The 25745-nt window shown below is 38.7% G+C and overlaps 2 protein-coding genes across 5 annotated transcripts in view; both read left to right on the top strand.

Moving 5' to 3' along the window:
• The window catches only part of MPC1 (mitochondrial pyruvate carrier 1), a 222861-nt gene that overhangs the window by 153398 nt on the left and 43718 nt on the right, over positions 1–25745 (top strand). The gene's annotated exons all lie outside the window — the stretch shown is intronic.
• The window catches only part of RPS6KA2 (ribosomal protein S6 kinase A2), a 248001-nt gene that overhangs the window by 200845 nt on the left and 21411 nt on the right, over positions 1–25745 (top strand). For all 4 annotated transcript variants that reach the window (XM_072331144.1, XM_072331143.1, XM_072331146.1 and 1 more), the window contains 6 exons: positions 3515–3585; positions 4412–4500; positions 11367–11431; positions 20305–20407; positions 23089–23219; positions 24695–24820. In XM_072331144.1, the coding sequence (XP_072187245.1) occupies positions 3515–3585; positions 4412–4500; positions 11367–11431; positions 20305–20407; positions 23089–23219; positions 24695–24820 (585 nt within the window). The remainder of the gene's footprint in view (positions 1–3514; positions 3586–4411; positions 4501–11366; positions 11432–20304; positions 20408–23088; positions 23220–24694; positions 24821–25745) is intronic.

The raw sequence follows: 25745 nt of genomic DNA, 5'->3' as shown, positions 1-25745 counted from the left end.
ATGCTGTGTGTCTTCTAACTTTGGGAGAAAGTACTTCACACCATTGATCATTATGTCAACAGAGAGGATCTCTAACTAGAGAAGGAAGGGATGACATGACTCCATAGGAAGTCCCAAATAAAAAGAAATGAGTCTATATGTATTCTTCAGTGTAGTGAAATATGTACAAGAAAGGAAAATAATCCTCTTGCTAGTCAACATATTCTATTTTATGGTATTTTCCAATTAAACCTGTACAGTGGCCCTGGAAAAATCAATATAATACATCAAAGCAATAAGGTCTTCTTTTGCAAAATCCTATCATAATATTCTTATTTTATTCCCATTACACAGCTAACACTCTTTATTTTGAACATTTATGCTAGCTGCTACGGGAAGGTATTCCAATCCTTTGGAAGAAATAAAATTCATTATGCTTCATATATAGCTAATAATGATAAATAAAGCATTTTACGGATGGTAAAAATGAATGCCTGACCAACTCCCAACCTCCTGGAAAATTGCTGGAAGTGCTGGGAGGGGAAGCCAGCTGTTCTGACAAGAGTGTCTCCACTCTCCAGATCTGAATAATATCAAGTTTCTTTTGTAACTTCAGTTTTCATTGTAGGCTTACAATATTCAGGCGGATTTGGGCTCAGATTATTTGCACAGTCTGCTGTCCTTCCATCTGCTAGGAATATTCATCTGGCACTTACCCCAGGCTGTGGATTTTTCTTGTAGTTTCTCTTCTTCAGTGACCTAACAGGATCACTTCTCGTATCCATTCCCACTAAGCTTGTTCTGTGGTTGTATTAATAGGCAGCTGAACTGGAGCAGGGAATATTTGCCTTTCTTGCTGAATATTCCTATGAAAAGGAAGCCAAAGCTAGAAGGAGGCAGTGTCTTCTGAAGTGCTTGCTATGAGAAGGCAACCCTCCAGAATACCCAAGAAGTGAGTGGTTGGGAGGCAAGAAGCAAACCAGCAGATAGTTTATACAGATGGGGAAGCAGGAAGGGTGAAGAGTGCATTTCCCAGCAAAACTATGGATTTCACTTTAATGGCCAATAATGCTGTAAAGTTTGTTCACACCTTGCCTCAGCTCCAAGTCAGCCTACCATGACACATATGACTTCACGTGAAACATTAGCATGCTTCTGTTTTCATGTTTAGGCTTAGCAAGGGTCTTGATATTAAGAAAGAAAGAGAGAACAACAAGCCAGAGTGTTGTGCAGCAACTTTAACTATTTTCATTTTTCATACTTTTCTTCAGTTTCATTGTTTCATTTTTAATCGTGAACAGATTTTAGAATCAGGGCAGCATTTATAAGAACCAGCGCTTTCTTCCAGCTGCTGCTCAGTTGTGTTCCTAGTAGTCAAAAGCTCTGGTATATTTAACATACTATAAAGGCAGTTTACTTTAAATATTGATGTTAAGTGCATTTCTTCTGCATCTGCATTAGTCTCAGCATTAGACTTGTCAAATTGGTAACAAAGTGCTAGCTGCTGGAGCAAAGCATTAAATACTCCCCGCAAGCCTCTAAGACTAGTGACTTCCCCTGATCCTTCCTGCAACTTCTATTTTTTCTTTCCTTCCTTCCTTCCTCCTTCAATACTGCACATGAATTTCTTGCCCTTGGGCTGCTTGTCCCTTCACACATAGTGTGTTTTCAGATCTGTCTCTGATATCCTGGTGGGTTGGAGCTGCAGTCATCATCTTCTCACAAAGTCATTGGCCAAGCAGTAGCATATACCTGTTATACATCAGCAGCTTCAAGCCCTTTTCTGTCTAAATAAATGAGCTGTAGTAGTTGTTGTTAGTGCTGCTAAATTAGATCTGTTATAACAACAAATTGACATGAGCAGGCGTAAGAGAATATTAGATACTTGCCTAGAACACAGAGAAAACTCTTTAGAAATCACGATAAAGGTTTTGTACAATATGTACCACTTTTGTTACTGCTCTGGGGAGTGATTTTCTCTGCTCCTTGTCACAAGGATATATGACCATTTTTGTCAGGACAAAGGCTCTTATAGGTCAGAGTTATTTCCAAAATAGTTCTTGAGCTCCTCTGTCATTTAGGCAGTTTCAACAATTCTACTCCATTGCATTTCTTTTTAGCAGACAGGCTGCTTTTCTCAGGCAGTTGCTCGCTTGACTTTCTTGGATGAAGTAGGAGTTAAAACCTTGGCATTTTCCAAAACTTGTGTGTGTTTTTCAGTCATACAGACATTTTATAAATATTTTTTCCATGCTTCTGGCTCATATTTTATTATCTTGAGGTAATTTGTTTATAATGCAAATACATCCTTCAATTAATTATAATCAATTAGTTATTTGGCTTCTAATCCTCTCATCTGCCCTCCTCACAAGACTAGCCTAACAGTTTCATAGGTAGAATTTTCTTATGCCCTCAGACAGATTTCTTATGGCACAGCTGTATTTAATCTCAGATAAGAGACAACAGTGAAGCTTTTGTGCAATAATTTACAGAAGCTACATAATGGTTGCAGAGTCTGTTCTGCTTTAAGAGGTATTTAATTGCAATAATGGGCATTAATCAGCAGGTACTTATCCTAGAAGAGATCCAAAGCCTGAATCTCAGATGCAAGTGGATAACTGTTCTCTTTTCTCTTAATGGATATTGTCCTCCCTTATGCTTGGCTGAATTATGTTCTTGGTTTATTTTTAATTGCTGATGCATAACTTTCATCAGCTACCACTGATAGCCCCATGAAACCCTGCATCTGAAGGACCTGCTATTGAATCCGTATTATACAAGATTGTCTATGTACACGGTCAGTGAAGTAGACAAGACTGTATAACAATGGCATTGTTAAGTAGTGCAGATATGCAATCAGCAAAGGTGATAAGACTCAGATAAAAGAATATCCTGAGTTAGAAGTCACCTATGAGGATTGTGGCTCCACACAGTGCTAACCAAGTTCTAAAGTTCTAAACTGTATGTCCGAGAGTGTTGTCCAAATGTACTATGGCAGCTTGGGGCTGTGGCTACTGCCCTGGAGAGCCTGTTCTAGTTCCCAGCCACCCTCTTGTGAAGAACTTCTTCCTAACACCAATCTGTTGTTTCTCTGATGCAGCTGCATGTGATTCCCTCAGAAGGGTGTAGTGAATCCATTTGCTCCTCACCACAGTCTTTGCCAAATGCCTAAAAACAACTGTATCTGTTCAGACTAAAGGTCCATCCAGCCATTAGCATCGATGTTATCTCCAATATTGGCCACATAACAAGTGCTGGAAATAGCAGCACGTGATGCTTCTCCCCAGATTTACCAAAATTTACCATCAAGTATCAGTATAACCAATTTAAGACCCTTGAACTAAGTAATCATACTGGTCCATAATATTTTGCATAATCTAGACTTGCTGTATCATTTTTTTTCCCCATAACTACTGTTTGTTGGACAATTCCTTCTCAGTTTTTCAGTTGTATTGGAAATATAGAAAATGGTTTCCGTGTGGTGTCCAGGCTGTTTCAACACTTACTCAATTTATCATTTTTTGTTATTCCATAGTTTGAGATGCTGACAGGATCATTACCATTCCAGGGAAAAGACAGAAAGGAAACAATGGCTCTTATACTCAAGTGAGTATTGAAATCTATTTCATTCCCTTAACTATGAGCTAGCTGTACCCTTGGGGCAGCCTATAGGTCCAAGGTATGAAAGGTAGAGAATAATAATGTGTATAATGAGTTTTTCAAAGCTTTGTAAGGCATTCACAGCTAAATTCTATGTGTGGTTCTAAAATTGTCTTCAGAGTGAATGGCAGGAAGTGAATTACCAGCAGGCCTTACAAAAGAAATATGCATTAGTTTCTGTAGTACAGAATGTCATTATCCATACAGAGGTGGAAATAGACTCTGAAGGGCAGCTTATGATCCTTTGTCTCAGGGTTTCACATCTTTTCCTTAGAGAATTTACCACTCATTTAGTGTTAAGCACAGACGCAAGTATTTCGGAGCTTGAAGCTTGCCATTTATCAGTGTTACATTTCTTCTCCGTAGCTGTGAATCACTGAGAGAAAAGTGTTGTTCTCTCTGATCAATATATGATTTATTAATATTGTTTGCGTAATACTTTATTTCTTTAAATTTCCCTGCATTCCCAAAATTGTTCTTACAAACTAAAAAAAAAAAGAAAAAAAAAAATCCATAGGAAAAATACCTCCAAAGGTTTTGCAAAAAAAGTATTAAGAGATTCATTAAACCTATTCAATTGATGCCAGTGATGAAACACACTTTGACTTCAACAGAACAAGATCAGTCCTTCAGTTGGTGCTGTGGTATGTTTAGGTAGTCATGCCTTTGGTCAGCAAGTTCCTAAGTGCTGCTCTGCTGCTTTTTAAACTGAAGTGTGATGTAGAAAAGTTTTGAAAAATCTATTTTCTTTTCAAGTGTTGTGTCCTTTCAGAGCCAAGCTGGGAATGCCACAGTTCTTGAGCATAGAAGCCCAGAGCCTGCTGCGAGCCCTCTTCAAAAGGAACCCATCTAACAGATTAGGTACGCACATGCATTAAGTGAATGCATTTCTTACAGATGCTTGGTCTTGTCTGGTGATGATCATTTCTCTCAGATCATCTTCCCTGAGAGTCATCATGTTCATTATGTGTGTGTTTTACATGCCTTGTTAGAATGCAGGAAACCTTCAGAATACTAGAGAAACTTGCAAGGAGTGCAATCAAAGCAAACATGTTATTAGCTCGTGTTTCCTTTTCAGGGAAGAGGGAGAGTGAACCACCATCATTTATGAACTGTGTAAGGCAACTTGTGCATATGATAATATACAGAACTTGGATGACAGAGATCTTTTTGTTTTATTCTGAGTAGATGAGCTGCAAATCAGAAGTGGGGAAAATAAAGGCAGTAAAATTTATCACGAGCTCCCCTATTATAAAATGTGTTTTGATGCTGTCTCACTTTGCTTGCTAGGAATGTTTTAACAGTAGGTTTTCTTTATTGCCCTAAGCATGTTATGTCCTTTCTCACTGACATATTTTCCCTCTTTGTTAGTAATTCAATTTAAATTGTGATAAACCAGAGGGATATATTGGATTTTGTATCTTATGCCATCTCTGCCTTTGTTTGAGAGTTTTATTAAGGAATTCATTACATTTGTTTAGATCACAGACTTTGCCAGGCACATAATTGTCATTGAAAATTTAATCTTCAGTTTTTATGTGGAAAAAATGAGAATAGTCATATCAAGTGAATAATACCTGGATAATAGTATTGTCATCTTTTTCATTTAAAACTCATATCTTGTTCTGTGAAAAAAAATAATAAAATTTAAGGTTTATTTTTACCTCACACCTTTCTTATATTTTGCTGTTTCAGATGAGTAAGGGAAGAATTTGTTTTTAAAGGAAAAGGAATAACCAAAGAGCAGTGTGGGATAACTTAAAAGTACATGTCTCATATTCATCCTAGTTTCCTTCTCCTTTGTAACCCCTTCTGCAGGACTTTTGAGCTGGGGCCTGAGGAGTTGGTTAGGAGTGGGGACCCTGTCCTTTGGCATGCTGCTGTGCCCCCCCTCCTCCTGGGAGGACTCCACATGACCCACAGAAACGATGTACTCCATGGGTTCTTTCTCTTAACCTAAAAATAGCTCTTGTAGACTGATAGGGAAGAAAGTGCAAACACACATTTTCTCAACATGTTTCAATTGCTTCAAGCAATTGGCTTCACATTAGAGAAAATTAGAGTGTTGGAATTTCCAGGTTTAATCCACGTTTGGGAAGATAAGACTCAGCAATAAATATAAACTTTTCCTCACCTCCTTCCTTTGTTACTTTCTGCTTTCTTTCCTTTCTCCATCTCTTGTTTTGTTCTGCTCTGCTCATTTTGTGGTTTCCCACAATTTGCTGTGCAACCAAAATGTGCTCTGCTAAAGTCAGTGGGCAGTTCTGGATACTAGTCCTTAAGAAAAAAAGTTAATTAAATAAACAAAATTCTTTAGCATTAGAAACAAGCTACGACAATTCTAGCCTCAGTATTTTCTCATTCTGATGAAGGAAAAGCTTGTATTTAAAGTTTATAATCTCATATAATTGGAAAATAAAGTTTTCTATGCATCAAAGAAGAATGTATCTTCTCCATCTTCTCCAGCTAGAGTATGTGGAAAGAATGGCCATTTCTTTGGCCTCTATGCTTAATCTACTGGCACGTGCTTTTGCTTTATAGTTTCATGACCAAATCTTTAGGTGTGCCACAAGAAAGCTTCAGAAAGCTCTCTGTATTTTAACTGACTGAGAATCAGAATGAATGGTGATGAAAGCAGATTTGAAAAAGAAATATTTAAATGATCGGCCTAAGTGCTGGACAGAAATCTGCAAATAAAAGTCCTGCTTCATCTTTGTAGATTTTAGGTTTTTCAGGGAAAGGAAAAATAGTCTAAAGTTGAAAGGCAAGTGGAGTTAGACATTGTGTTTTGAAAAATATTTGGAAAAGCAGTAGAGCGTTCTAAAATTAAGGGGAACTATATTATGGGTCAAACACTTATTTTCAGTCCTTCTTTCAGATTTGTGCTAATCTGGAGATTGTTTGTATTCAGTCCAAAATGTTTCTAACTTTGGCAAGCTGAAAGAAGATGGGCTTCAAAAATCATTTTATTCTATCATCTTGCTTTTTGCTGTTTGATGTTGACATTTTAACAAATAGAGTTGAAGATTGAAGTTTTAAGCCTTTGTTTTAAGCCTTTGTTTAAAACTCTTGATTATGAATGAAAAAACACTAGAACTGAATGGAAAGAATGAAGTTCATAGTCCTGTATCTCTGATTTTGCCTTTAAATCTGATGCTGATACTATTTCTTTCTAACAGAATTTTAAGGAATGGAATTTATTGCCATCTTTGGCATCCCTTGTTATGGACACTGTCATTTACTGAAGCTAAATACTCTACTGTACCAATAGTCTGCATAGCACTGCTTTGGTAGTATTGCTCTGATTAAATACAACAAATTGCAGATTATGAATGGACATAATTTTATATTACTACAGCATGTTAACTGGAATAACCAGCATCTTAGCATGTAAGCATCTTAGAAAGGAAATTGTATGATAAAAGTATGAGTTTATTGCATTGATAGTAATTAAGCAATGGACTAAATCTCAGATACCAAAAAGTCTGGATCTGTTCAGGTGGGTGAATTAATGTAGAGTATTTCAGAAACCGTTTACACTGCTGAGAGGTATAAAGGCTTCAGAGTCCTCAAAATTGACAGTTTTGGCCAAGAAAGTATGAAGCAAAAGCATGTGCTAGTACATTCAACATAGAGGCCAAATAAGTGGTTATTTTTTCTTCAGTCCCAATTAGTTTCAATTGTAGGAGATGACAATCTTGGAAAAACAAGTTTGTCTTTCATCGAGTAACTGTATGTCTTCCTTATAGACCTTAGATTGAATTTCAAAATGTATGTCACTGACTGGGAAGCTGTAGAAACACAAACATTGTATTTGCTGAAACTAAAATTCTGGAAATTCTTTCTGCTCATTTTGAATATTCAGATAATCAAGTTTCCTATTGTCTCCCTTTTTACCCTTAGTTTGTTTCAAGGCTCATGTTGTCCATAATTCATCCATCAAAAACAATTACAAGTAAAACATTCTCCCGTTACTGCACCCAGACACTTTTATTATAGGCATAAAACAATCTTAGATAATTAAGTTCTCACTTATTAAGGCAACTTTTATGAGGCAACTTTTATATAAATCCTTGCACTCTATAATGTGTTTAACCTTGCAATTTGATCTGAAAGCGTCATTTATCATCTTGGACCCTTGTGGGACTGTAGGGCAGCACTTGCATGCAATAGGTTTGATGGCACTGATCATTCTTTACAAGTAGATCTGATTACGAAGTTGTAGTTAAGTTAGTAAGTAGTAAGTGAAGTTAAACAAACAAACAAAAACAACAGATAGAAATCCAGAGGAAGGTGGTGAGTGTGTGGCCATAGCGTTTGCCACCATGTGCTGCAATTCTTCTTAGTTCTTCTTAGTGTCTTCTTAGTTCTTGTGTCTTCTTAGTTCTCATTGTTCTTCCATGAACTGTCCAGTTCCATGAAGCAAGAGAATCCAGACAGTACTTCTGGGCTTGCTTTCTCTATGAATGCTCATATCTTACCAGTACCACTGTAGATTTGTTGACAGTAGATGAATGGCCTCAAAAATTCAGGATGGATCCAGAGAGGTGGTACTGTAAGCACCTCCACTGTAACTTCTCCCTTTAATTTCCACACAAGGCCATCCCTAGGATGAACTGCCCTCAAGGCTAACACCCTCATACCATGTCTCTCCTGCTTTGGAGGGGACTGGGTCATAAGCCAATGCCTGCAGCCAGAGCACAGGGGATGGGAGGCAGCTGTGGGCCATACCAGTAGGCCTCACAGGAGGGAAGATTGGGTATTAAAAACTGCAGGAAGGGCTTAGTCTTCTCTGCAATATAAAATCAGCTGCTACGAGTTACAAGTCCATTGCTCTTTGCAAACTTAGGATATTACCATCCTAAATCTCTTTAATACACCAAGCTAGCCAGAGATGGAGACAAGCCATCACATTCCCAACAGCGTATTCTTTCTGTGCCAGAGCTCCAAGGTGGCCTCAATTGGGAAATACTAATTTTTCAAACAAATACCCATGTCAACTGCATGCCACATTCCTTACTTCACACTTCGGTCCTCCATGAGCAGAAGTAGTTGTGGGTGGGCTTGGTTCTTGGTTCTGATTTCTGTGTTTTTATAGAGAAAAACAACAGCAACAACAACAAAAAACAAAACACAAAAGTAACAAAAAGTGTGGATTACAAATAGGTCATCTTAAAAAGGTGGGTCCTTCCTATCACGCAGTGGTGCATCCATAAGCCTACAAAACAGGAAAAAGTGAAACGGGGCAGAGAAGGTTGGATATATTGCTAGTTATCCTCAGCCTAGGGAATGCTACCAGTTACTTAGGAGTGTTTGTAGCATTTATCCTAGCTCTTTGACATTGGTTTGGCACTTGAGTTTCATCCTCATTTAGTAAAGAAAATCGAATGCACATTACAAAGTTTCCAGTCACCACCAACTGAGCACAAGACATTTATCACAGATATTTCTTCTCCGAAGAGTTGTTAAATGTAATTCTTTTCAGAGTAACTTTGTCAGTTTCATCTTTCTGTTGGAACTGCTGAAATCAGAATGAATCAGCTAAAAAAATCTAGTGCAGACTTAGACAATGCACGGGAAAAACTAAGCGAAGGAAGACATAAAGCAAGTCTTGTTACTGTCTTAGTCTATTCTCAGCATAGTCTTAGTATATTCTTAGTGAATAACTAGACGTCATAAACTGCATCACAAAGAGCAAGAATAGGATAAGCATGTAATACTTCACCCAAAGTCTCCACCTGCTTTAAGCTCAAGCAAGGAGTTTTCTGAACCTCTTTTGGTTTGTCAGTGAAGCAGATTTCTTCAGCAGATGTCTTTTTCATGCACTTTTATGGTCTCCTCCTGAACCTATATAAGTATTTTACCTCCTTGTCCTCTTTTTCTCAAAATTCCACATCACTGGCTGCTGCCTAAAGAAAGACCTCCAGGTTGCTCTGTACATGATTCCCAACACCATCATTTACTGACCTAAATCAAGTACTGGAAAAGATGCAAAACAGTTGATCCCCATCCCTGCTTTCCAAGCAGTCATAACTTTTTGATCTCTGTCATGTATTCTCCTCAGTCATATATTTCCATGTTAAAAACTGTCAGTCTACTCAGTCATCCCAAACTCTTCCTCTCTGCCTTTTTTATTTTTCTACCTATTAAAAATATGCCCTTTACTAGGTGAGGCAATCAACTATATTCCACGCTCATGTTGCAGGTGTGCAACATACGTATATAGTGGTGCAACAATGTTCAGTGTTTGTTCTCTTTAGTCTCTAAGATTTGGTTTAATTATGCATTTTTCTAGAGCTATTCACAATAAGCCAAAGGGTCACCTCAGCACATATATTTTTTTATACCAAGCTCAGATTGTTTATCCTCATGTGTGTCACTTGTGTTTGTCTATCCTATAAGATTACCAGGATAGGGAAGTAATCAGATCTGTATTCCTTTTGAAATATTATCCAGAAGGCCTGACATAATCCTTAGTGTTATGTTCACAAAGTCTTTGCTTTTTGTATTCATTCATCAGTGAACATTAAGCAGACTGTAGGAAGCTGCTTCTGATCACTGCATTTTGGCAAACATCGGTAATGTCTCATACACAAGGAGAGCAGATGTCACATTTTACAAAAGCTGGAGTTGACAGGACCTTTCTTAAACTGCCTGTAATGTTAATTCTTCAGTACAAACACTGCATTTAAAAAGCTGAGTCCTCTGAGGTGCTGATTGCCTTTTGCAAGGTACTTAATAATCCTGAGTCCTCTCGGAAATCCAGGCTGCTTGACATCCTTGTAAAGAAGTGCTGGGTACCTTTCAAAAAAAGGTTTCAAAACTGCAGTGTGAAGCTTTTGCTTCCAAGTGTTATTTCTCATACTGAAAAAATAATGAGAAGTACCATTAATAAAGTCAAATCAAACACCCCAAAATACCATTCTAAGCCATCTCTGAGAGTTGTTTAATTATTACTGAATGCTTGGTTGTTTTTTTTCTTGGTTTTTGTTTTTTGTGTGTGTGTGATGGCATTGGAGCAAGTAAATTCAACAAAACTGACAAAATAGCAGTCTTTCTAGATTAAGATTCATTAACAGACCTCAGAAGAGTTTTCTTAAATATCTAATAGAGTACTTAAGAGGAAATTAACACTATTATCAGTGAAGGAAAGATACCACTGAGAGTGATGACTCATGCAAATTTGAATATGATATTTGAAAAGGGAGAACCTGAAACAGTGCCTTATCTCAAATCAATTGGAGCCTTTTGGTATTTTGAGTCAGAGCTTACTTGTATTGAATCTTTTACCTGTAGAGGAAGAGGAGGATTAGAGAAGATTTGGCAATCAACAGCAACTGCTGTTGGTGGTAGCATCAGGACAGTTTGGAACCTCACCTGGCCTGGCTAGTGCCTGTGCTCTGCTGCAGCTGAAATCCTATATCTTAAATCCTATATTCTACTTCTGAAGCACAAAGAGATCTGTCTTGGCAACAACCTCACTTAAAGGAAAATAAAATCCCTCAGCCATCAAGTTCTCATTAATGAAGTGCCATTGTCTGTATATATGTTTATTTATACAGTTATGGCAGTTGTACTGCTCGTGTTTTCTTGATTGGAAGAAAATTTTAGATGGTGACTCTGGTTTTATCAGAAAAAAAGGAACTGGGGAGAAAACTTGAATAAGATGCGCCATGCAGCACTCTACTAAACATGATATTATTTTTATTCTTTCTTTTTCATATCAGGTGCTGGATTCGATGGAGTGGAAGAAATCAAACGTCACCCTTTCTTTATTACTATAGACTGGAACGTAAGTGGAGAAACCTTTTAATTTTTTCATTTTTCTTAGCTAAATTTATGAAGTTCGACTTCCATGTTTAGCACAAAGGTTAAGCGAACTCTAACATAGAAGACACAGGATCTAGAGCCTTTTAAGTTGGTTTCTATATCTCTTGTGTATGTGCAAATATTTCTGTATATGTTTTTTATACAGTTATGAAAGAAACAGAAAGCTGCTCAGTTTTCTCTGAGTTCTTTTTTCTGTTTTGTTTGATGGGCTATCTTATCACAGTACCATCCGAGGCTATTTGTCTAATTTCTACATTCAGCTCTGCATCAACTGTGAAAGTTGAGTCAGAGTGAAATGATCAGCTTTAGATGAAACTATTCCTGTAATATTTCATATTGCTTATACTCAGCCCTGCTGAGGCTGCACCTTGAGTACTGTGTTCAGTTTTGGGCCCCTCACTACAAGAAAGACATCAAGGTCCTGGAGCGTGTTCAGAGAAGGGCTATGACACTGTGAGGGGTCTGGAGCACAGACTGTATGAGGAGTGGCTGAAGGAGCATGGGATTGTTCATTCTGGAGAAGAGGAGGCTCAGGGGATATATTATTGCTCTCTATAACTACATGAAGGGAGGTTGTGGAGGGTAACTAGCAACAGGACTAGAGGGAATGGCTTCAAGTTGCGCCAGATGAGATTCAGATTGGCTATTAGGAAATACTTCTCCAAGAGAGTGGTCAGGCACTGGAATGGGATGCCCAGGGAGTCACCAACCCTGGAGGTGTTCAAGAAAACTTTAGTTGTTGTACTGAGGGACATGTTTTAGAGAGAACTACTGGTGATAGGTGGATGGCTGGACTGGATGACCTTAGATGTCTTTTCCAACCTTCTTGATTCTGTGATTCTATATTTTAATTGCAAAGGAAAACAGAGCCTAAGAACTGGATTTGAGAGAGATGCTCAAAAGAGAAGCTGTTGTTCTCCGTTTTTATCCTTTTATGTTCCATATTGATATACTATACTTGCCCTTTCTCATTGGATCTGGCAAGTGGGACTAAATCCTAGTTTTATTCTTTACAATGTCGGGGACCTCCAGGAATCCTTTTCTCTCTTGGAATTATTCAGAGTAGCTCCAGATCCTCTCTTACACATAACAGCTCCAAGACTTCCAGACTCACTGTTTCACAAACACAACTAGTGGCACTGGCTAGTGTACAGCAGGTTGTGCTTCATCATGCCAGGCAATTCATAAATCTTCTAAAGTGGCTTTATTGACATCTTCTTGTCTGTTTTGGCATATGTTAATATCTGTATGGGAAATCACAGCCTGAACCTCTGATTAATCAGCTGTGGCAAGTGTTGGGTCAGCTGTGGGAGCACAGGTGAGAGTAATCTAGCTGTGCTCCCGGAAGGGGTGGAGCTTGACTCCACCTCCTCTATGACCTCATTTAAGGGCTGACCACCACCAAGGCAGTATTTCTTGGCAATTGCTCCCCAGTGGAGACTGCTCCAGCTTTTCCAGCCAAGGCATCAACATTGGTGAGTTTTCCTTTGCAAATAACCTTTGAATATTTACCATCATCTTTGTTAACATCTTTATATTAGCCACCCTTACAATATCAGGCAGGATCTGACTCTGCTGCGATACTATGATGGGTGCTACAGAGATGTACTAAATAGGAGGATTTTCAGAACAGTGCTTTTACATTACTGGGTATACAATACAGCCAACCAGTACAGGAAACAGCAGCTTCTCTCACAAGTTGTTGATGTTTTATTGAGATGAGTCATTAATTTAACATCAGTGTTCAAAATTGGAACAGCAGTCATTTTATCAAATATAACATAGTTCCAATAAAAAATGTCAGACAGACATGATTCATAGACTGGTAAACAAGGATTTATTTTATTGCTATCAGATACAGCTCATAAAGATAGCAGTAGAGTTTAGCTAAATATTCAATTCAGATTTGCAGCAGGTTAAGCCTTGCTTTTTTAAAGAAACTTGGAGGCAAACACTTTTTGTTCATGATTTTGGCATCTTTCAATGTATCTGAGCTCCTTTTTTTCTGCATCCACTAGTATTTTCTTGTTTAGTTTTGTCTGACTTGTGTTATGGTATTGTTCTGTTTCTGCAAAACATGTCACTGTTCTTACTGGTGCAGTTCTTACAATACATTCTGGTTAAACAGTGTGAATGTCAGTCACACAGCCATCCTCAAACCAATGCCTAGGCCTTTTCAATAAAGCTAATTCCTCTGTGAAAGCACATTTTAAGGTGCCCAAGTGGCCTCTCAATGGCCTGCAGAATCATTTATTTTGGAAAACCGCATGAAGCTACTTTGAACAGTGTGCTGAAGAGTTGGCATGAGTCATTAGCAAGTTACAAGATGATCAGTGAAAGTTTGAGACTTTTCTTCCTGGCTCCACTAATTTTTTATCCTCTTACATATGTTCTGGAGTCTAGATCCTCCTTCATCTTCTGCTTCTTACTGATCATAAGATGCTATATAAAAGCTTTACAACGTTATCAGCTCTAAAGGTATTCAAACAAATAGAGAACCTGGAAGAAGATTTTATTAATACTATTACTGCTTCTGTTCCTCTTATATCTCCATGGTCTTCACCTTCGAGGCAGGTGTTTAAATCTTAATTTAGTTGGGAACATTGGAATAGTGATGGCATTTCTTCTTTCCCTTTTGCTAGTGTAGCATCTCCTCCAATCATGAAGAAATGTGCCAATCTATCTTGACAAAAATCCACTCTTGCTTATCCTAACGAATTTAAACAATCCTCCATCATTTGAGAAAGTTCATGTGGGCAGGCAAGGGAAATATATATCATGACCAGGCTACATAAGCACGAGCATAGTTTGGAGCTAGAGAGGGAAGTATAATTAACTCCCTATGATGTCTTATTTAGACTGTAACTTCATTGTAAAATATAGCTGTAAAAACTTATTTTCATTCAATCTGATTAGTTCTCATTGCACTCTCTTGGATACAGATGAATCACTATTGCACAGATCAACTATCATCCTTATAGTATAGTTCCTCATTTAATCCTAATTTTACTATCACACTGGGAGATCTTGGGAGAATTACATAGGTACAGTATGCATTTCAGAGTGACATGAGCCACACCAGTCCTTAACTAAAGCCAAGACATGGAGTTAGGATTGTGATCCAACTGTTAACAGGTTCTCTATGGACAGAAGCAGAGCATGTATGGAGAGCAGAAATGGATCAGGCGTAGGTGTTTAGTCTGATCTCTGTATAGCTACAAGAAGAATCAACAACACTGACGAGGCAGGATGTGAATTTGATTTATATATTTGTATCATAAAGGTCTCCATGAGGCAATCTCTCCTGGAGAGCTTCTAAGGCACCTTGACAACTGCGATAGACGAGACTAGTGCAATTGGCAGCATAGAAACTTTCAGAGGCTGTAGCAAATTGATCCTACATCAGAAGTCCCTTTATCGCAAAGGATCATGGTGGGTTATTGCCTTCTAGAAACCCAGTGTAAAAAGAGGTCATTTTTAAGCAAGTTTTTTCTTAAAGCAGGATTGACATGCGAACTAGGAAAAAAACACACCAATCTGCTTAGTATCAGTTTATAAAAAGATTCAAAACAGAAATGAGGGCTAATTCCTTCTTTCCAAGTAATATGTGATGTCTAGATATCATACTGATGAAGTCATTAGAATTGCAGGCAGAAATGTGTAAATCGTATCTTCACTTACTGTCAGAGCTGTTCCCGTGGGTTTTGAATAAGGCCTTGGTTATTGTCTCTATCTGTGAAATGTTTACCTGTTGGAGCAGTCATTTCCCACTTGTTTCCCATCTTTCACTGCCTTTAGACAGACACAACCAGACACAGTGTCTGGTTTGGATGCAGGCAGTGAACACAGTGGAAATGACATACATGGTGTAAGGAGCCCTGTTATGATGCTCCAGTTGCGCATGCTAAGCACAGCAGAAGCGGTAGATGCAATCCTGGAAAATATAGATGTGACTATAGAAAATCATCCTCCTCTGGTCCTTTCCCACAATATCTTGACTGCGTCCAGGTGTAACATTTGCTGTGTAGGTAGCACTGAATGAATTAGTCTAACACAGAGTATTTATGCCAAAACATAAATTATAGCATGAGCTAATTTCTGTATGAGTGTTATTTTTACAATTATTGTCATCTAGCAACAAAACTTCCAGTTCCCATTTCCCTGGATGAAAAATAGATGAAGGTTTCTGCAGAAATGTCATGCTGCTCTAAAGCTTTCTGTTGGCAATGTGACACAAATTGGATAGATCTTTTGTTAAATGAACAAACTGTCTTTTGTGATCAAACCTGGCATTCACTGGAAGATCAGCTGTCCAGCTCCTTTTGAGTTTCAACTGCTTATTGCCCTTGCACTCTTATCTCTCTAAGACAAGGAGACCCAAACTGAGTTGTCTTCAGATAATTCCTTCAGATAATTCCAATCACTGGATCTTAGAAAGCACAGCCTGGTTCCTGCTATTTGTATTACTGTTTCTTCTTTCCAGGTCATGCTTAAAGAATTTCTGGCTTTTCATTGAAAATGAAAAATGAAATCCATTTTTGCAGACCGCAGGCAGAGGAGTGAGACAAAACCAGTGTTTTTTGTTCAGATGGCAGACTAAATTAGAACTGGAGCAAAAGGCATACTAGAAAATGAACTGTCAGATACAGCTGGGAAGAAGTAGGAAGAAAGAGGACACAAGTTCTATTTCCTCTAATATTAATCAGAGATCAAACTGGACTGGAATTGTGTTATTTACGGCAGATTTTACCAACAGCAAAAGTTTGTCTGGAGTCTTGAATTCTGCTAGCTTTTCTATCATTTGCTGGTAGTAACATTGTGCCATTAATCTAGGAAAGGACAAACATTTTAGAAGGTGGTTCATCTTTTTGTCTGCTTATTGGGTTTTCTATGACAGGTAGATGTATCCTTGCACTACAGGTGCATCATTGTGGAGGGTAGCATCCTTCTACTTTTGAAAAGTGTCTGTGGAATGATTCAATTTTTTTTGGTCAAAGAGGATATGAGGAAATGACTAAATTGATTTTAATTCAACCATTTCCTCTTCTTATTTTATTTATTTATTTTTAATATGTTTTCCAGGCACGTATACAGACATTTTCTTCTATGGGATTTTTAGGAGTCCAAACCAGGACTGCTATGACTAGAGTTCACAGAATCACAGAATGGCTTGTGTAGGAAGGGACCTCAAGGATCATCAAGTTCCAATCCCCCCTCCACAGGCAGGGTTGCCAGCCATTAGATCAGGCACTTGATCAGGCTGCCCAGAGCTCCATTCAACCTGGCCTTAAACACCTCCAGGGTGGGGTTTCCCCATCCTCTCTGGGCAACCCGTTCTAGCATCTCACCACTCTTTCAGTATAAATTACCTCTCACAGGAGAGGTGCTTCAGCTCTTGGATCATCTTCATGCCACTACTCTGGACCCTCTCCAAAAGCTCCACATCCTTCCTGTGTTGGGGGCCCCAGACTTGGATGAAGAACTCCAGATGGGGCCTCACAAGGGCAGAGTAGAGGGGAACAATCACCTTGCCCTGCTGGCCACCCAGCAGGGGACTCATGTTACCACCGGCCTTCTGAACTGCAAGCACATGCTTCTGGCTCACGTTAAGGTTTCCATCAACCAGGACCCCATAGTCCTTCACAGCAGGACTACTTTCAAGGAGTTCTTCTCCCAGTTTGTTTACATTTCTGGGATTACTTCGACCCAAGTGCAAAACCTTGCACTTTGCTTTGTTGAATCTTATTAGGTTCACAAGGTCCCACCTATCATGTTTATCAAGGTCTCTATGGATGGCAGCCCTTCCTTCTGCTTTATCAACCACATTCCTCAGCTTGGTGTCATCAGCAAACATGATGATAGCTGTTTAAAATTTACCAGAAGTTATTTGAGAGCCTGATTAAAAATGGTCAAGTACAGTAGTCCAGACTTATCTTGTTATGTCATTTGCTACTGTATGATTTATGTTGGAAGAGATCAGTGTGGAATAGATATGCCACCAGCCTCAAATAATTTTGAAGCTGTGATAAGACAAGATCAGTAAATATTTTTTGCCTAAAATGAGAAATATTCCTGGAAAGACTAAAGGGATCTCAAATCCCCTGAGAGATTTGCTCTCTGTTTTCATGGAAAACAGTGCCATGTGGTCAATTTATGTCACTTGTGAATTGGTGTCTACAGGATACAGGCCATTTAAAGGAAGATTTGTTCTGCCTGCAATAAGCCTTCACTTTTAACTTTGCACTGTGGTTTAGTTCACTTCAATGAACTGGCTTTTGTTGTAGTGGTTCTCTCAGAGCAGTAGAGCTGGGAAAGCAAAGCCTGCAGTTGAGTCTGCTCTGCTCATTCTTATTCCTCACAATTCAATCTAGCTACCTGATTCAAAAAGCTGGGAAAAAAAAAATATTTTAGGCTGTTGCCCTTTTGCTGTTCCTAATCATCTAGTCAGAAACACTGGAAACAACCTCAATTGCAAGTGGAAAAGGAAATGGAAAAGGGTGTCAACCAGTTTGCACTCAGTAGGTTCCTTTCTCCCACACAAGCAACTTCTTTGTTTCCATCCCCTCCCAGCAAGCGGATTTGTGATTACACATCTTTAGGTGGCATGTGACTCATGATGAATCTCAAATCCCTCCTCAGTAGAGGAGGATGTGGGTTAGGGATTCGAAACACAAAAGTAGCTCCAACAGTACTTAAGAAACTACAGATGGAAGGAAGAATCAAGAGGCTGGGCAGAATATGGTTATGATAATGAAAAGAGAGTGCAGTTCCCAAATGATGTACAGTTCTAAAATGTTTTCCAATTTTTGGACCTCACAGGATGAGGAGTGCATTTAATTCAAGGAGGAAGCATGTGTGCGAGACCAGATTGCTTTTTGCAGTAGAGGCACTGCAGTTGTAAATTAAGACAAATAGAAGGAAGCTGGAAGCAAATAGCTTATTCAAGGTTAAATCCTAGTGAGAGGAAAAACCCACAGTAGGTGCTGAGTGCTCTTTTAAAGTGCCCTGCAGACAGAAAAATGTGTATGTTAATTAATAGGTTGATACTTTTCAGTTGATGAGTGACACTTCCTGCTTAAGATCACAATTGGCTTTTAATTATTTGGAAAACTAGCTTTCCATTGTGGCTTACAACAGTTATTTATCTCTTTTTCTCTCAGAAGATACGGAGCAGTTTTGCGCAAGCAGGAGCTTTTTATGGTGAAATGGCCATTAATTACTGCAGAGTCGTTTCCAACCTCACCATTCCACTTTTCCGAGGAATCATAATTCAGCCACAAACATCTGCTTTATACTAATGCTGTGCTGCAGAATGTCCTGCCTCAATAGCTGTTATTTATCTATGCAAAATAAAATTTAAATTATGTTGATGCATATATATATATAAAGTTTGACCACATGCATTATATTATAAAAGTTAATTCACCACAAAAGTCACAGTTAAAAAAAATATCTTCCTGCTTGCAGAGAGCTGGACAGGCATTTATTAATCTCTATTAAATGTTTTGGAAAACCAGCTCATTATGAAGTTGTTTTTAAAGTTACCTTGAGAATATATGTATTATAAACAGTCATTAAATTGCTCTCCAGCTCTTATGATTTGAAAGTTTGAAAGAAACAAAGTATTTCTGCTCAGGCATTCTAATTATTGGAAACTGTCTGTGGCAACTAATTCAGTTCTTTGAAACCTGAGAACAAAAGCAATGCCAGAAAGGGAGAGAGCCTAGGGATGGAAACATGGGGCAGAGAGTCAAATGGGAGCTTTGTTCCTGGTGCTGCCATCAGCCTGGTGCTCAGGTTTGGCCAGTTCAAGCAGAGACAATGCAAAGATAGTTGAAATCAATCAGACTCTTTCCTTTGACCACTTTAGGCTTTGGGTCAGTTCCAAACATACTAAGTTTATTCATCTTCCTGTGTGTGTGTGTGTGTGTGTGTGTGTGTAGGAATGGCTGCAAAAGAACATAGTGGAGCAGTTTCTTAAACATTGTTAAGTATGAGTAAAGAGGCCAGGAGATTCCTTGTAACAAAGGCAAGGTATTAGTATGCATATATGGTGCCTATTACTTAGGTGGTCCTCTTTGTGCTCCCTCGTTCCCCAGCACAAACTCACCCAGATGTCACCTGTTGTACACCTTCCCTTCTTCCTTACTGTTTTCCTTGGTTTTGTTCCTCTGCTCAATCTACATTTACAGCTTTAACATGATTTCCCACCCATCTGTAGAGCTTTCTTCCTACTGTCTCTAGCTGGGAAGATTGGATGGATTTCATATCATTTCCTTCTGTGAGCTCCTTCCATTTCACCAGATATGCCAAAAGAACACATCTCTTGTTTAGGTTGTGAGCTCCATGAAGCAAGGCCTGTTGCTCAGCTCCGTCTGGCAGGGTGTCAAACATATTGCTAGTTCTTGACAAACAAAAAATGCTAAAGCAGTCACTGCTTCCTGGTGGTTCTTTGAGCTCGTTATCACTAATGTGATGCTCAGCTCACCCATATGTGGTTTCCTAGTGTTACCATTGCATGTTCCAATCCTGCCCTTAAGACAGTGAAATTCCAGATGCTCCAGATAGACTGTTCATGCTAAATTTTGACTAGTAATATCACATTTACATTCTGATTCCTGATAACGAAGAACTTCAGGGACCAGACAGGGCATAGATTTGAAGCCTGCTAGTTAGACAGGAGACAGTACTGTGGCTTCATCATCTTCTTTGTCAGCCCTGCAAGGATGGCACTGGGCTAACAAAGGCCTCATTAAGGCAGGGAAGCCTATATGTGACTGTTGAAGTAGCAGAATTTTTTGCCTGGTTGCTGACTGTGATTTGTTCTTCTTCTAGAAACTGTACAGAAAAGAAATCAAGCCGCCTTTCAAGCCTGCAGTGGGACGGCCAGAAGACACTTTTCATTTTGATCCAGAGTTCACATCTCGGACCCCCACAGGTTAGTGCAGTGGCACATAAATCTTTTTAGTGACTTGATTCATTCATATTCTCCCTCCCCATTCCACTGAATCAAAAGTTGCTGGGTTTTGTGATACCCAATAACAAGCAAACAGTGTTTTGCATTTCTAAGAGAAGACAGAAACATTTCACCAACTTCACATTATTATGTCTGCCTTGTTTATAATGAAATAGCGCTTCACTATTTTATTGCTATTATTGCTTACATTAGCTGATTGTAACTGTTCTGGGCTTCAAAGAACTGTATCTCTACAAGCTAGCATTTAATTATGTATTCCATAGATGTTTCTTCAATCATGTAAAGAGCTCTACTGCCTAGAATCAGGTTTAGTCCAAGTTTTGCATGCAGTCACTTGCCAGTCTAGTTGTTTGCTGTTTCACAGAAAGCTTTCTTTAGTCTGGAGGTTGAAACAGCTTTCTGCAGATTCCTAAGCTCTCCTCTGACGATTCTAAAGATGCAGTTCCAATACTAACAGTTCATCATTGTGGGTACAGTTTTACATTACCTTTTCTCAGGGATTCATACGAGTTTGAGTCAGTTTTTCTGGTCACTTACTTCTGAAGTCCACATCAACATTTCATTTATGTTGACTCAGCTCTACGGAGCCTCACAGGGAGCAGAAGTGATCCACACTATAAGTGGTGATTTGAACATGAATCAAACCAAGTCATTGCGGTAATCCAACTTGAAGTTCAGCCCACAAATGGTTGCACAGTTGTAAGTGATTGGGCAGTTTTCCACAACCAGCACAGGCATCTTAGGCTGGCTTTACCTCTGAGAAAATGTATGTAAAATTGCACCTTAAGCATCTAAATCTATGCTTCTGCAAATAATATAATAATGTTTGCTAACCCCAGAGAGGCATACTGAAGTAAATTACTTCAGATTTATTAGGCCTTTATGAATACTGTAGTGTAGGATGCTCAGGAAGGACAAAGCAGTATTGATTTCACAGTTAGGAAGATAACCATTATAGGAGGTTGGTGCTTGCAAGTGGGTCAGACATATAAAATGATTCAATATTTATCAAGACTAAGAAAAGGATTTAAGATTCATAACTATCACAGTTAACATAAAACATAAAATGGAGTTTTGCACTTAATATAAATGTATTAACATCCAGTCTATACAATGGACACATTAGTCAGTGGTAGTGAATATTGACACTGAACACCAAACAAATGGTTGTTCTTATACAGTGTTTCATAAAGAGATTAGCAGTAAATTATGAAGGAACAGTTATTTTTAATAGAGATGACCTAGCATTTGTGGTTTGGAGCTGAGTCACAACTCTTCTATAGATCAATAGTGTTCAAGATTTGAATTATTCCCATTTCATTTCAAAATAAATACTGTTTTCTCATTATTAGTCTATTTTGGAAAACTACTCTAGTATATATGCCATTGTTAGAGGTACGCAGTGATGCAAGAGGTCTGGTGAGATTCATCCATGTATTTGCAAGGACTGTTCTCATTGACACACAAATAGTCAAATAGCCCACTTTGTTTTACCAAAGAATAGGCTTTTCCACATAGTTTGGAGTGAGGTTAGAGTTGCTGTGCTTGTTTCTGACTCCAGCCAAAGCTGAGATCTTGTAAAGATGTAGAATTGACTGCAGTCTCAGCTCTATTTTTCTGAGCAGATCAATTGTTTCTACCATATTACGGCTTCAGAAAGACTGAACCTTGTATAGTAAACCATGTGTTACATTTTAGGAAACACAGTGACAAGGAGAATAAAGAATATCCACAGTTTTACATGCCCAGGAATGGTTTGCATTGCTGCTCTTACTGCTTATGAAGGTGCCCTGGACAAAACATACACTGTGGGAGAAAGATCTCTTTAAAGCATTTCAGAATTCTAAGTGAAGCACCTTCTTGCTTTGGCAGCATGTTTCTCTCATTGAGTGATAGCAAAGGTACTTGCTGTGCTCTCATTGTTTCATTCCAAAGGTAGAACAGTTCAGGGCCCTTTGAACTCCCCTGGAGTGGGAAGGTTAGCTGCAACACTCCCAGCCAGTTTGTTCACCTTATGGTAAATCAGCCAGCCATTTTCTAGGGTAGATCCCAGCTCCTAAAGCTGCTCTAGAAAGATCCCTTTGAGACCGCAAACCACCACTCTGGGAGCATTGTGCTTTTACACTTGCTTCATGTGTTTTCTCCTTTGCATTCTCCTCATCCACACACCACATTACATTATTTTAGCCGTTGTAATTTCTGTAGTCAAGGTGTTCCACAAAGGACGGATAAAGCATCCCAGAGCTTTTTTCCCCTCCCTGGAAAACTTCTGCTAATCCAAAGTGGTGTCCTTGAGCTGTCTATCCATCCTTCTCCTGTTCTTGTCATACTGTCCATTCTCTGCCTATGCAGACTCCTGGCACAGATCATGCTTTGCATTGGAATGAAAATTTACCATGATTAAACCTCTGTATCCAAGAGGCGTGATCTTGCAGACAATACGCCTTCACTGCTCACATCCAGAGGAAAGGGATGGAGAAGAGACATCAGTCTTTATTACGGAGGTGAATTAGATAAATACATATCTACCAGTTCAGCAGTGTGCAGCTGACTGACAGGGGCGACCAAGTCTATTGCAGTTGTTGTGCTATTACTTTCTGATCCTTTGTGCCACTCATGAGGTCATTTTTTTCCTTCTACAGATTCCCCAGGTGTTCCTCCAAGTGCCAACGCTCATCATCTTTTCAGAGGTTTCAGCTTTGTTGCCTCTAACTTGGTGCAGGAGCCTGCACAGCAGGATGTGCACAAAATCACCGTTCATCCAATTGTGCAGGTACAGATGCTGATATTAAACTTTGCACTTGATGGGCAGGTACAAATGTGCATGTTGTATTTAAACTGCCTCAGCATTTCAGATTTACCCAAATCTCATCTGTTTCCATGCTGCATGTAGGAGATGGAATATTAGATATATTTTTTCACAGAGGCTTTTATCTTTACATTCACATTCTCCACTGCCCTACAAAGGAAATAGGGATCACACCTTATCACAGCTCAGATGAAAAGTGTTTCTGCACACCTGAAACACTACTACAGGGCAGGTAATGAAAGGTTGTTTTTTAGTGACTGATGTTGTTCTCAACAGTTTTCTTTAGAATTATGTGATACAGTCAGTATTGGCAGAGAGGCCTAATGAATTATTTCTGTAGGCTCCCACAAGCATGGAGCCCAAACTTCTGGGTATAGAACACAACAGTGCTCCTGTTGTGATTACACAAAAGCCTGGTCATGTTCACATAACCCAGACTGACTTGGCAGTGGAAGGAAAATTGCCAGATCCTCAGTTTCTTGCTGCCATTCCCCTATGACTTTCTCTCCAGTAACTGTTATTTCACACTGGAGTAAACCAGAAATGAATTTCTACAAATGGCTCAACACATCACAGGAATAGTGAATCAGGAGATGAACAAGGCTGCTCAAAGACACTGCAGATTTTCCCACAAGGAAAAAGCTTTTTTCTTACCCACAGGAAGACATACACATGACTCAAGGGGAAGAGTCTTTGCTTATGGTATCAGCCTTCATCCTTATTTTAATAATTCATAGTTTATTATTAAAAACTCCTTTCTGCATCAAGTGAATTATTATCCAAGCAATTACATCCCCCAAAAAATGTAACTATGTTTTCTTCTAAAAATGTATTTAAAATAATACATGCATATCTTACATTGCTATGTGTCTGACAAGGTTCAGTTTAGGCTTTTCTAGTGAAGATGCATTTTTAGGCAGGTTGTTCTAGAGGATTTTTAGAGGTGCTGGTCATTTCTTAAATCCTGGAATGGAGTTTGTAGCAAGGTTTCAAATGTGGGCTTTGGGAGGGCATCATCACCTAATCAATCTGCCTGCCCAAATTATCCGGCCCTTCAGTAATTAGAAATAAGTTTATGTAGTCGAGAAATGTGAATTTCTCAAGAGATTTAGGCCTGCAGTTCCCTGTGAATTTCTAATAGGAAGTGGTTGTCTGCATTCCATAAATAGTTTACAAAATTACTGCTGCTTTTTCTTTCCACCATTACTTCTAAATGAAAAACTATCTTTTACAGACCGAGAAAAGTTAAAAAAGCATGGGACACACTTCTTTAGATAAAGAGCTTCAGATATTTTTTAATTGGACTTAGAACACAGTAGCTAAGAACAAGAGGATTCTGTGGAGAAGATGAGATTGAGCATTTTGTGAACAATTAGGCTAGTCCTTGCTTTTATGTACTCATGTCCTGATTACCTTGTTTATTTTATCTTTCTCTATAGCAATTACATGGAAACAATATTCACTTTACAGATGGATATGACATCAAGGAGGACATAGGAATTGGCTCCTATTCAGTGTGCAAGAGATGTGTTCATAAAGCAACAGAAACAGAGTTTGCAGTGAAGGTAAGAAATTCACCTGGTCGATGCCAGGCATGTGGTTGAGACTTCTCTGCCAGTCTAGGCAGTGGTGTGATCAGTCTTACACTGTTGGCTTATTGCTTTTTGGTGTTCTTTGGTTCTTTGCCATCCAAGTGATCCAAACTGCAGGTCATAAGCTACCAGTGGTCAACAGAGTTATACTGAAATATTTATTCAGTCTTATTTTCCATTACAAAATGGATGATAATTCAATATTCATTGAAGTCCATGAAAGTTTTGGTGTCTCCAAGTAGTGGCCACAAAACTCTGGGAACCATTAATAATTCACAAGTGGTTGATATCACTGTTCAAACAACAGGCTATATCATAACTAGAAGCGCAGCCCTACAAGCAAGTCTTGGGCTTGCACAGGAACATGATAGGATTTTCACTTTTAATGAATGGAAAAATTACATTTTTCCAGTGACCTGTTAATTTTCAACTTTTCAGTTTTCCAGTTCTTGCTGCTTTCTTGTTATGCTAGTAGGTCTTGATTTTGACTAACAGTTTAGGCAGCTCACTCTGCAGGACAGTTTCCAACACAGTGAGTCAAACATGTAGCACAGACTTTGAGTTGCAGACGGCTGGTGGGTTTCTATTTGTGCTGTTTTTCAACGTATTGACTGCTCCCTACTTGATTATTATTTCTACAAATATATTGCTTTTATTATTCTTTCATTTTTATTTTATTTTTTCTATTTGATATCAAGATTGTATCATTTTGTTATCAAAGTAGCTCACTTTCATAAAGATTGTGCAATGCCAACCATTTCAAGTAATTAGATGGTACAGGAGTTGCAACTGACATTATCTTAATTCTATATCAGTTCCTTTTGACATGCATCTTTTAACTCTCTGTATAAAAATCACTGAAATTAGATTACTTTGATTTCTTTCAGTAAGCATAATT

This window comes from Excalfactoria chinensis, chromosome 3 (assembly GCF_039878825.1).
Source record: "Excalfactoria chinensis isolate bCotChi1 chromosome 3, bCotChi1.hap2, whole genome shotgun sequence".
NCBI classification, from domain to species: domain Eukaryota; kingdom Metazoa; phylum Chordata; class Aves; order Galliformes; family Phasianidae; genus Excalfactoria; species Excalfactoria chinensis.
The sequence above is the reverse complement of the archived record's forward strand: the minus strand, read 5'-3'. Positions and strand labels throughout refer to the sequence as shown.